Source organism: Martes martes, assembly GCF_963455335.1.
Source record: "Martes martes genome assembly, chromosome: 6".
NCBI classification, from domain to species: domain Eukaryota; kingdom Metazoa; phylum Chordata; class Mammalia; order Carnivora; family Mustelidae; genus Martes; species Martes martes.
This window is the reverse complement of record NC_137893.1, coordinates 136,750,740-136,762,591: the sequence shown is the minus strand read 5'-3', so window position 1 is coordinate 136,762,591 and position 11,852 is coordinate 136,750,740. Positions and strand designations below refer to the sequence as shown.

The window sequence follows — 11,852 nt, the reverse complement described above, 5'->3', positions numbered from 1 at the left end:
TTCCCCCTAGATCCGTCCTTCGGGCCTTCGGTGCAGGGAGGGCGGCTGGGGGCCCCGCGGGCCACGGAGGAGCCCGTGTCAGGCAGGGCTGGGCCGGGAGCCCCACGTCCCGGCCTCAGCTCAGCACGGAGGAGGAAGCACTTTTGGAGGTACACTCCGCTTCCTCCAGAATCCAGCCGTAGTCAGCGTGGGTTTTCGTGGGTGGAGTACAAGGTCAAGTGCACCAGCTGCCCCTCCTTCAGTACGAGCACACACACCTGGGCCCCGAGGAGGAGGAGCCATAATCCGAGTGACTCCTCCGTTCCTGTTCCTGCCAAGAAGCCGACCATCCGGCGGTGTCCCCTTCATCACCACTCCTAGCCCAACACCTCGTGAGAGAGCACGGCCTGGCCGGCTGTCACGCCATGTCCCACAGCAGCCAGCGAGGGACCGGGAGGACGAGGTGTCACCGCCTCCACTCCCTGGCCCGGGGGGTGGGGGTGGGGGGGTTCAGCCCGGTTACCGGAAAGAAAGCGCTCGTTTCAGTAACCCATCTTCCACAAGACAGACAAATATCCAAAAAACTTCGTTTTTATTATTAAACCTTGTAGTACAAACCTGAAAAGTAAACAAAAAACTGGCAATAAACAACATGAAGTCCTCCCTCCCGCGGGAGGGGTGCAGAGCAGCGCTAATAAATTAAATGTCAAACTGTAAGCCATAGGCAGAAGTTTACTGTCAAAAAGAGGGAAAGTACACAGCAAGGCCATAAAAACCGGACAACCACATTGGAAAACACTTGACTCTGTTTATGTAATTGTTAAATATTCCAAAAACAGTTCAGTCTTCTGCAACAACAACCGACAAAGTATCACAGGACGCTCCGGACAGTCCCACCGGCCAAGCTCAGTGCAGCGGGGGCAGCTACGGGCTCGCTGGATCCAATCACGAAACAAAGAACAGCTTGTGAAAACAGTTCCCTTTTTTATTCCACACATACTGTACACACAACCGGAGAAGGGCAACAGCTACTCCATTATTATTTTGTTGTTGTTGTTCAGTGATGTAAGCAGCACTTATAAATGTTACAAGAAAAACCCTGTAAGCATCCAATCCACCCGATGAAGAAACGGAAACGTAAGGCTTTTCTTCATCTTGTCTTCGCGCCCTCCCCACCCCCCACCGAGAAAAAGGCTCAAGTATTTAAAACAATTTACAGGCGTATGTACAAAAGGGATGGGATTCTTTTTTTTTTTCTTCTTTTTTTCTTCTTTTTGTTACAACATGGAGAGAAAAAATAGACAAGGTGAGCGCAAATGCATTTTCACATTCAAACAGAACTGCAGACCTCCTAGTGGCTCTAAGTGTGACCGTCAACGAAACGAACCGAAGGAAAGATTAATGCTGACGTGTGAAGGTGGGAACGAGCGGTGAGATGGAGACGGAATGTTAGAGAGATTGCACATCTAGGACAAAGAAGCACTTACGGCTTCGATCACTTTTTTTTTCCTTTTTTTTTTTTTTCTTAAGGATGCTATTGAAGGGTTTTTGATAAAGTAGCCAACAGCACCAAAAAATAACAGAATGGATTTCCTAATGAAATCAGGCACAGGTGTCCCTCACGTGACCCCTCCAAGGCAGGCAGTCGTCTTCTCTCGCTCTCCTCTTTTCCAAAAACAGATGCATAGTGATGTGCTGGTAAAGAGAACCTCGGCGCTCCTCTTCCGTGTTTTGCCTCGGGTTAGGAAACTACGTCCGCCTTCAGCTGCCATGACCGCCCAAAGACACAAAATGGGGGTTCTCCGGTTTTAAAAATTACAAACTCGTTTTGCACATGACAGAAGAAAAGACAGCCAAAGTAAAGCCATTTCTTTTCAAGTTTTGTGTTTGTGTGTGTGTGTGTGTGTCTCCTATCCCTTTTCCTCTCTAGAAAAATCTGCTCACATGACTGATGGTTTTAAAATTTGTTCTCCAAACTTCACCCTCTTCAAAATGGGTTAAAAAGCCTTTTTTCCCCCAGTTACCGAAGAAAACAACAAAACAAAACCAAACCAAAAAACAAAAAAACAAAAAACGAAAAGGCTTTTTCAGCCACAGGGGCGATACAAATTAATACAGCCCCTCAAGGGTTTTTAAAACAGTGAATATACGGCAGTTTCAAAAATCTAACTGCAGTATCTAGGTATTCTAAGTACAAAAAAAAGTTCAACAGTTTAATGCTAAAACAAAATTAGTTCTCTAAAACCAGAAGAAAATCTTCTTTAGAGCTAGTGCAAAGACAGCTTGTATCCTACAGCAAGTACTCCAAACTAGAATATAATAATTACAAAAAAATATATATCAATCGACACGGGTGTTGGCATCTTCACGACGAGCTCGAAGCACTTTTGGATGAACTGGAGGATGAAAGCCGGGATGGCGGCACGTCCACGGTCGCTCTCTTGCGGGGCCCTCTTTTTGGTGTAGGTTTACTGAGACAGTTCTCAATGCTGCCGTTCTTACCAGACACTTTGCCACAGATCTGGTTGACCAGACTGATGATCTGTTCCTGTTTCGGGTCGAAAGGGAGAGAGAATTAAGAAACCAGAAGAGCACCCCAGAACCACCCAGGGACACTTAAGCACAGAGTCACCATCACGTGGGACGGCAGAGCCCCTCTGGGCAGCCATGGCCTGAGAACCAGTGAGAACAAGGCTCCAGGAGAGTGAGGCCCCTCCCTGGCAGCTGAAGCAGAAGGCTTCCCTGTCCACAGCCAGGAGGGGGACAGCTGCCTCGCGATGGGGTCGACAGGCAGCCGAGGTATGGCTGCGAGAGCTGCCCAGACAGTAGGGCACCCTCTGAGCCCGGCTCTGCCTGCACTGGGCGTTTGTGGAGGAAGACCCAGGGCTGGGGTTCTGTCTACTTGCTGCCCACACGGTGACAAGTGCCTAAAATTGCGCTCCAACTGTGACGCGCGAGCCTCCCTTCACCAGGGCGTGCAGACACACGCAGTTGTCTGCTTGTAAAATGTGCCCAGTACTCCCTCCTCGGCGAGGGGGAGCCCGTTCACTCAGCCGCTGACATCTAGAACGTGTGGGTGACATCCACACGACTCTGACCCATCCAGTTTTACAAGAAACTGTGCGCCAAAATATGAAAACGGCATGTGGCCTGACCTTCATGTCAAAAGGACCTGCTCTGGACCAGGGAAGGAGGGAACCGTATGGACACACGGACGAGAGAGGCCCTTCCTTTATGCAAAGGCCCGGGGGTCAGCAAGTCCCAGGCTCGCCCTCCAGCACCAGGAGGCTGGCTCTCATCATAGGGGTGGAAGGTGTTACAGGTGAAGTGAAAAGCATCTGGAAAGAAAGGGAAACGCCCCCTGGAAGGAGCAAGGCCGCCCACTTAATGAAAGTGCCATCTCTGGCCATTCTTTAGAGCACTTACGGCAAACCTAATCAAGGGTAAATAGAGGAACTTCTTTAAAACCTGGTTCCAAGCGGCCGAAACCTCCTGGGCAACACGGGGCCGAGCAGCGCCCTCTCTGCATCGGCCTGTGCCCCAGCAGACCGCTGCCAGGAAGCCTGGCAGCTCCCCTCTGGCCGCCTGGACACAGCCTTGGGACCTGCAGTGACCTCACAAGCCATTTCTGAAATAACCCAGAGTGGGCAACTCCCCAAGTAACCACACACACACACACGCACACGCACATTCAGTTCAACCTGAGAAGGAACAGGAAATCCTGAGAAGGAAAATTCAGATTCTCATTTAGTGAGGCCACCGGCAAAGGACGAGGCTTGAAATAACTGTTCTCACTCATCAAAACCAACAACGAAGCTTCAGACGGACCCGACCCGTGACTCTCAGTCCTCGCTCCACAAAGGCCAACGACGGGGACGCCCCCTAGTGCCGGCGGCCGCGCTCTGCACACCGGCCCGCTGCTGGCCCGGCAACAGGGCCCCGCACTCGCCGCCGACGCGCAGCAGGGACAGCCAAGTGCCCGCTGCCCTCACCGGATCTCCCACTTGAAAAACAAGACCCACATCTGTTTTCAGCTTTTCGACCTCCTTTAAAACCCAAAGGCTCTCCCCTCTGACCCACGCCTAAGCCCTGAGGAGTCCCGCCTGGGGCTCAGACGTGAGCCGCCAGCAGGGTATGGGGCCAGCGGCACGAGAGAGGCTCGCGGGCAGGTGGAGCCCCCCAGGGGAGGGTCTGCGGAAGGAGGACCCCTCTCTGGACACAGCGCGTGGGCCTGGCAGAAGGGCGTGTGCTGCTCGGGACAGGTGACACGGCCCCACCGCCATCTGAGAGGAACTCTGGGTCTGTCACGATGGGAGCCGTGCCCCTCAGGCCGCGCTCGCCAGGGGGCTGCTGGGTGGAAGGACAGCCCGAGGCTGCCAGGTAAGACACTAGGCACAGGCCTGCCACCCGTGTGGGGACAGCCCCAGGATGGGATGGCCCGCTCTCCCTTGGAGACACTGCTCGCTGTGGCGGGCCTGACACGCTGCGGACACGACCGACCCACAGAGCTGGGGCTTCGGATGGTGTCCGCCCCTAAAGGCGACAGGCAGCTCTCACAGAACCCGGAGAAGGACCACAGGGGACACGAAAGCATGGATCCTTGAACAAGGATAGAAGCACAGAAGCGACAAGAACCAGCTGGACCTGGGATCCATCTGGAAGGTGGAACGGGACTTGCGGAGTTGTTGCCTGAAGAGAAAAGCTCCGTGTTTCTGCGGAGGACCCCTGGTGAGGACAAAGCTGGGTCCCAGCTTCCAGAGCTGGCCCTGGGGCTCGTGTGCCATGGCCTGCTGCCCGGCCCTGCTGGGAGGCGCCCCAGTTCTCACCCGGAGGTGGGATGGAAGATGCCAGCACGGTCCGCGGTGCCTCCTAGAGCCATGGAAGGCAGCCGAGCCCCCGGAGCACCCCCGGTGTCCCCGCACCACCCGCCCGGCCCTGGCTCAGGGCTGGCCGGCACGTGCTCATTCCCACGCGAGGAAATAGGTGCAGGGGGAGTCTCTGGGGGATGCAGAGCACCCCTGCCCTGGCCTGGGGACTGCACACTGTGGGGAAGGGGCACTGAGCCAGCAGGAGGACAGGACTGAATCTAGCTGGGCCAGGGGAAGGGCTAATTCCCTCCTATGTCTCAGAGAGGAAGGCTGCTCTGGGCCTGGTCTCTGAGCCCCAGAATGCGACTTCTCCGAGAAAACAAAAACCAGGAAGACTCGGCTCTGTGGCCTCGGAGTTCCCGGGCCGCCAGCGCTACCACCAGCCCTCCCAGGTTCCATCTGTCTTGTCGTGGACATGCGCAGGTGGCCCACGTTCCTCCCCTGCCCCCAGATCTGCACCCCAGCCCCAGCCGCTAGGGATGGCACTACCCCTCGTTTCCTGAGCCCAGCCCACCCGTGTGGCCAGCACCCACGCTGCTTGTACATGCAGATGCTGTGCGGGGGCTGGGCTGGGCCCCCACGCGGGGCAGTGAGCACCGGGCTTGTGGCTGCAGAACTACTGTTAATGGAAACAGGAAAACCGGAATGAAATGAAGTTTGTAAAAGTAAAGAAATCTCATTTTAGTTCTCGGGATTCTCCATGTCAGGTCGGACACAAGCTAGACCTACGCTACTTTCCATCCCCAAGCCGGGCTGTGTGCCCAGCACCCCAGGAGAGCCGGATAGTTGCCATCCACCGGGGGCCGCCCCCAGCATGCACTGACCTCATCGTAGCGGTACATCAGCTTCAGCCCTCGGCAGGACTTCTGCTTCTCCACGTGGCGCAGAGCGCACTCCAGGCAGAACACCACGTTCTCGTTCTCCTGCACGACCTGCGGGAAGAGCGCCGGTCCTGAGGGGCGGAGCTCTACTGGGGACAGGCCCTGGAGGCACTGCCACCTGACAGAGCAGGGGGGGACTGTCCCCAACCTGTCACCCAGGCTGGAGTCGGGGGGGGGGGGGGGGGGGTTGTGCCTGGGACTTGAAAATGTTGGGAAACGATGAAAAACCCAAACCAGGCACCTGCAGCAGCACTTGCAGCTGGGGAGTGAGCACATGATTATCTCTAAGCTGCACCCACGGATGTGGAGGCCTCGTGTCCCCTCCAGCCTTCTGCCGCCCACAAGCCAGAGGCGGCAGGAGGAGAACGTGAAGGCCTGTTTCTAAGCGCTCAAGTTCCAGGGCATTTGAGACCTCGTGTGCACAAACCACAGCGGGATGTGAGGTGGCAGAGTAGGGCTGGAGCAGCTGTGAGGGACGCCCCCCCAAATGTCCTCACGCTGCTCTTCCGTGGCCCCACCAGTTCCGCTGGTTACCCAGAGGCTGCCCCCCGAAACTCCAACCACCCACAGCGTGCACAGGAGCATCAAAGCGCATGCCCGAGGCACACAGGCCTGTGGACCCCCAGCGCAGGGGATCCAGACCCCAGAGGGACACCCGATCGGTGTTGGGGTCCTCGCCCCTCCCCCTGACCCCCAGTCCTGCTCTCCTGAGTGAAAAAAGGGAAAATGCTGCCTTAATACATGAGATGCAAGAGGCTGACCCCTTTTCACAAAGACGTAGGGCAAACAGCCAGCTCGTAAAGCAAACTGTGAGGGAGGAACTAACACTTAGAGGAAGGAGCCCCTCACCTTTTAAAGACACTCAGGCCAAGCACAGAAATAGACAACAGGAAATGGTAAACAAAAACACAAAGCTCATGACTAATCCGAGCAATGAAAATTATAAAATAAAACCTCACTTTTTAGGTACAAATTAAGGAGACTCTCTTCTTTCTTAAAACACCGGGGCTGCTAGGACAGGCCTGGTGACAACTCTCAGGGCCTGGCTCGCCCATCTGCAGGATGGCGGGAGCACACACCGACGGGAACCGGTCGGGCCCCACATCGAGGTCGTGACCCACATCGAGGTCGTGACAGCGCCATTTGGACTCGTGGGAAATAAGGGACTCGCTCCCCTGGGATCGGCTCCGTCCAAGTGGAGAGGACACACACAGGGCTCTGTGGCATTCACAAGTGATGCTCACAAAACAGTTTTAAGATCAAAAGAAATGCTTCTGACTTTCTCTAAGAGAGCATAGCCCTAAATTTTCTCCTAGAAATACCTTGGAAAAAAGACCAGACAGAAGAAAATACAGATCTTCCTTGACTTACAGAAGGTCACATCCTGATAAACCCCCGAGAGTTCAAAATATCCTCAAGCTAAAAATGCATGTAATGCTGCTGACCTCCCTGACATCACCCCTCAGTCGGGCCTACCCTGCGTGTGCTCACGTGGGCATCCTCCTGCACAAAGCCCATTTGGTAACTAAGTGCTGACTATCTCAGTTTCTCGGAGGGTGTGCTGGACCGGAACACAGAGTGGCACACAGCAGGGGGCAGAGGGGACAGGGGCTCAGAAATAAAAATGTGAGTCTGGTTTTTACTGAATGTGTACCACTTTCGGACCATCGTAAAGCAGAAAAATCCAAATTCCAACCATCTTAAGTTGGGAGCCACCTGTAGGTGAGATGGGATGTATGGGTGCCATGGACTCAGGGATGCCCCATGTCCGCAGGCTCCAGTCCTGACCCCCGGACTTCACGGGGCTGGCCTCTGAAGAGGCAACCCAGATAAGCGGAGGTCCCAGCAGGGGCCTCGTCCAATGACTGGCGTCCCAGGAGAAGAGGGTAACGGTCGGGCACACGGGGGGAGGGCATGTGAAGACACAGGGAGCCAGGGGCCACCCCCCAGGCTGGGACTTCCTCGCCCCAAAGCTGTGAAGAGGGGGTCTCTTGTCCACACCCCCACCATGTGGTGTTTGCCGCAGCGCCCCCTTCTGTCCACCTTCAGACTCCACGGGGAGCCGCCCGGAGCGGCCCCTTCCCTGCAGGGCAGCTGTGGGCGCTGGCCTGGGGGACAGACAGGCGGCCACGGCGGGGGAGGGGCACTTCCCATCTACGCTGCGCTCGGGAGGCAGCGGCCCCACCAGCAGGGACAGGGAACAGGGCCGCCGTGCGGGCGGGCGGCCGCCCCGGGGAGACTGGCGGGGATGCGGCGGGCGCGCGCAACACGAGCAGAGCTGCGCTCCTCAGAACCACGTTTTCACCACAGACGGACTCCGGAGTTCTCGGGCTGCAGCCCGACAAGGCCGGAGCCGAGGACAGACGGACCCCGCGGCCCCCACGGAGCAGCAGCGGGGGCGGAGGGGGCAGGGCGAGGACCGGGCCTCTGACGCGCGGCCACCGCAGACACCTGCAGGCCTGAGCCCCCCCCAGCTCACCATGGACAGGTAGCACAGGTGCTGGCAGACCTGACACCTCCTCTCCGACGTCTCCAACTGCAGCCACTTTCGAGGCTTTTTCTTGCCATCCGCCATGGCGCCGTTGCCGTCGTGGCTGCCGTAGCGGGCGGACGAGTGGAGGCCGGCCTCGAACAGCTGCCGCCGCTGCCGCAGCTCCGTATCCCTGCGCGCACAGAGCGGGACCGGGCCGTCAGCGCGCCGCCGGGGGCCGCGCCGCACCCCCCGCACCCCCCCTCGCCGCCTGCCACAGGCCTCCGCCGGGGCTGCTTCCGGACTCCGTAGACAGCAGCCAGGAGAGGGTGGTGCGCTAGAGGGGGCGGGCCAGACCCAGGCCAGGACGGCCGCAGGTGCGCGGGACACCGGGTAGGGCCTGCCCCCACAGACAATGCTCCCCCCAAGGCGCCCCCGCCCATGCCGACCCCAAACATCACGCCTCGGGAGGAAGAGCAGAGAGAACCCACCCTGCACCCAAAGCCTCCGCCTGTGGGCCGAGCGCGCAGCAGCCCCCAGCCAGAGAGCGGGCCGGGCCCCAGGGGCTCCCAGAAGCCAGAGCCCAGCTTACCTGAGCTCATCCAGAAGGGCGGAGATGGTACTGAGAGTGGGGCCGTTTTCCTTTTTCGCTTCCGCTTGTGCAATCTGGTAGAGTAACTTCTCCATGGAGAATGGCTTAGCTATATGGCGACGCTTCATTTCCTGCAAGAGGCCACACAGCCCGTCAGGGGAGACGGGCAGTACCAGGCTGTCCGGGTCTACCGCATCTGGACGGTTGGGGCAGCAGGCTGTGGGAAGTCTCAAACTCTGAATTCCCAAAGTCACTGGAAATCCTACAACAGTCCCGCCGCCTGCCCAGAAGAACAGAAGCAGAGGGCGGGAAAAGTCCTTGCTCCGGCCACCAGCCGCAAGGCAAGGGCCACAGCTCAGACTTTCTACCCACTTTGAGATTTACCTTAACACCTTCTGTGCCGTCTTCCCAATACCGTGTGTGCGTCAATAACAGAACTCAGAATCTTTCACCGTACACACTCCCCTTTCCAAGTGAAGCCCCTCAGCTGCCAGTGAAAGGTCCCAGGGGGATATTCCGCAATTCCACCCTCCATCAGAGCAGACACACGCAGGCAGGGACGCATGCACTCCTGTGCACTCACGCATGGTCCACGTGGACCAACACAGGGGGCTCGGCCGGCCTCACCTTGGCCGTCTCGAAGCCCATACTTGTCCACTGGGTGGTGGCAAAGTGCACGGTCTCAGAGACGCTGTAGCCGCAGCACACTTTGGACACAAAGGAGCCCGGGAAGCAGACGACGAACTGGCCACTCTGCTGCACGGTCCTGTGCACCTTGATCCCCTCTTTGCACAGCACCTCCGGGGAGATCTAGGGAGACAGGTGGGGCTGAGGCGCACTTCTGGGCTGCTGCCCCTCCACCAGGACCCACTGCGCATGGAGCCCCAATCTGTGACAGCCCTGGCAGCTGGCCCCAGGGCTGCCCTGGGACACAGCCTCTCCCCCCAGCAGGTGTGAACACGCACACCAGCTCTCCAGGCAGGGAATGAGGACTTAAGGAGTTTGTGTGCCAGGAGAAAGATGATGTTTCATATTAAAGGTCTGCTTTCCCTTTAGAAAACACACATAATTCCTCAAAGAAGAACAAAGTTCTAAATGGGTACTGGCCCGACAGTGACACCGTGTTCATGCAGGGGTGCAGCCACCGTGAGTACACAGCCCTGTCCCATGTGACTCTGCCCAGTGGGAAAAGGAGACATTTATACCACCAGGGGGCGACTGCATGGCCCCTGAAGCCTGGTGGGCACGGTGGTACAGGCTGGGGTCCTTGGGCCCAGCACCCCTAGAGGGGCTGCTGCTCCCCTTCTCTGGGCTGCCCCCAGGGTGAGGTGGGCCTGGCCATGACAGCACACAGAGGCAGAGATCAGCTAGAGGCTGAAGAGATTTCCAGGAATTACTGACAAAGGGTCAGAAGCCTCCTGACCAGCAGCCCAGTCACCCCGGTAACCCACAGGTGGGCACCACCAGACTGCCCAACACCAGCCCGGGGCCCTGCCTCCCTAAACACCCCGTACTCTGCTTGTAGCATGAGCAGGCCCTGAAACGAGTCCACGGCCGCCGTGAATGTCAGCCTGGAATTCTGAGGAAAACACTTCCCTATTTTGGGTTTCATAGAAGAGGACATTCAGGCTTGGGCAAATCCCCGGGAGGTTGATACCTCAATGTCGTCTTTGCCTCTGAGGGGCAGGTCAGCAAAGACAGTGACTCTGTCCAATAACCCCGAATCCCCACCGCGCCCAAACATCGGCGGAGGGGGGCGCCTACCATGACGTTGCTTTCCAGCATCTGCAGCCCTGGGGTACCGTTGGCCTGCAGCAGGGTGTGGACCACATCCTCGAGCTTGTTCTCCTCCTCAGCAGGAATGCAATACCTGCGGTGTTTGGAGACACGGGCAGAACAGAGCCTTGACAAGGACCCTCTGCCTGGGGAGCACGTGCGGGCCCCACCGTGCACCACCCCGCTCAGGCAACAGCGCAAACACAGGCCTCAGGGTGTGGGAAGAGGGGCATTCTCCGGGGACCGGCACCCACTTCCCAGGGCCACACGGCGGCTTCTGCCCAGCGTGGCCAAACAGCAGCCACTCCTCTTACGCACAGCTGACCTACAGATGAGCCAAAAACCCTTTAAGCCCAAACCAGATGTTTAAGGCCCCCTATAAATCAGATCCAGACACACGTGCAGACCCCACTGGCCTCTGGTGTATGCTCTAAACCTGCAGAAGTCGCCGTGGCAGAGGAGGGCTGCAGGGCCAAACCCCACCATTCTCCAAACCCAATCAGGAAAGGAGTCTAGCCTGTCTGTGTGTGCGCCGCCTTGTGGCCAACCCTGCAAGGGACACCACAGCAGCGGCCCCACGGAGGGCACCATGTACCAGTGCCCAGCAAGCCCGGGACCTGGCCTGGCCAGCTCGGTGCCCAGGGGAGCAACGCCACGAGGGCCATATCAGGCAAGCCTTGCAGGTGGATGGGCGACCTGGCCGGGTCAAGGCCAAGGTGGGGACAGTGCAGACTCTTGTGGCTGCAGCTGAGGAGCTGGCTGGGATGGTGAGGAGGAGAGAAGGCTGCAGATGTAGGCAGAACTTAACTGACCGGAGAATCTGGAACCTTACTGCATCGTGGGGGAGCAAGGGAGCTGTCACCAGTGTCCCAAGAGGGCCCACCAGGCACACTCCCAGAGCAGTCTGACCAGGCCACAGGCCAATGAAAACCTTGACCTCCAGTAAAAATCAAAGCAGGGTAAACATCAGCAATCACTGCCCCCGCAACCTCCAACCGCACAATCAGCTCCAAACCCGGCCCTTCCCCCAGGCCCCCAGCCAGCCCTCAGCACTGGTGTCCTCGGGGAAATCCTCCACTTGGAGGCCAGATCCTGGTTCAGTACAGGGAGAGCCAACCCCATGTTCATGTCCTCAACAAATGCTTAGGTTATTTCAATACCAGTCTATGTTCCTGATTTGTGCCTTAAACCCGGGGTTTCTAACCTAAATCACACGCTTTCAGAAAAACCACACACCATGAAGTTCTCTGATCACATCCCGGTCTCCTCTTACTACCCACCAGTGG

At 57.6% G+C, this 11,852-nt stretch overlaps 1 protein-coding gene across 1 annotated transcript in view; it reads right to left on the bottom strand.

The window, feature by feature from the left end:
* Nucleotides 1–1,258: 1,258 nt before the first annotated feature.
* The window catches only part of JARID2 (jumonji and AT-rich interaction domain containing 2), a 254,521-nt gene continuing 243,927 nt past the window's right edge, over nt 1,259–11,852 (bottom strand). Inside the window, exons 13-18 of the mRNA XM_080807291.1 lie at nt 10,555–10,660; nt 9,418–9,600; nt 8,791–8,921; nt 8,208–8,391; nt 5,672–5,779; nt 1,259–2,527 (exon numbers count right to left, since the gene is read on the bottom strand). Coding sequence (XP_080663417.1) covers nt 2,345–2,527; nt 5,672–5,779; nt 8,208–8,391; nt 8,791–8,921; nt 9,418–9,600; nt 10,555–10,660 — 895 coding nt within the window. The 3' untranslated portion in view covers nt 1,259–2,344. The remainder of the gene's footprint in view (nt 2,528–5,671; nt 5,780–8,207; nt 8,392–8,790; nt 8,922–9,417; nt 9,601–10,554; nt 10,661–11,852) is intronic.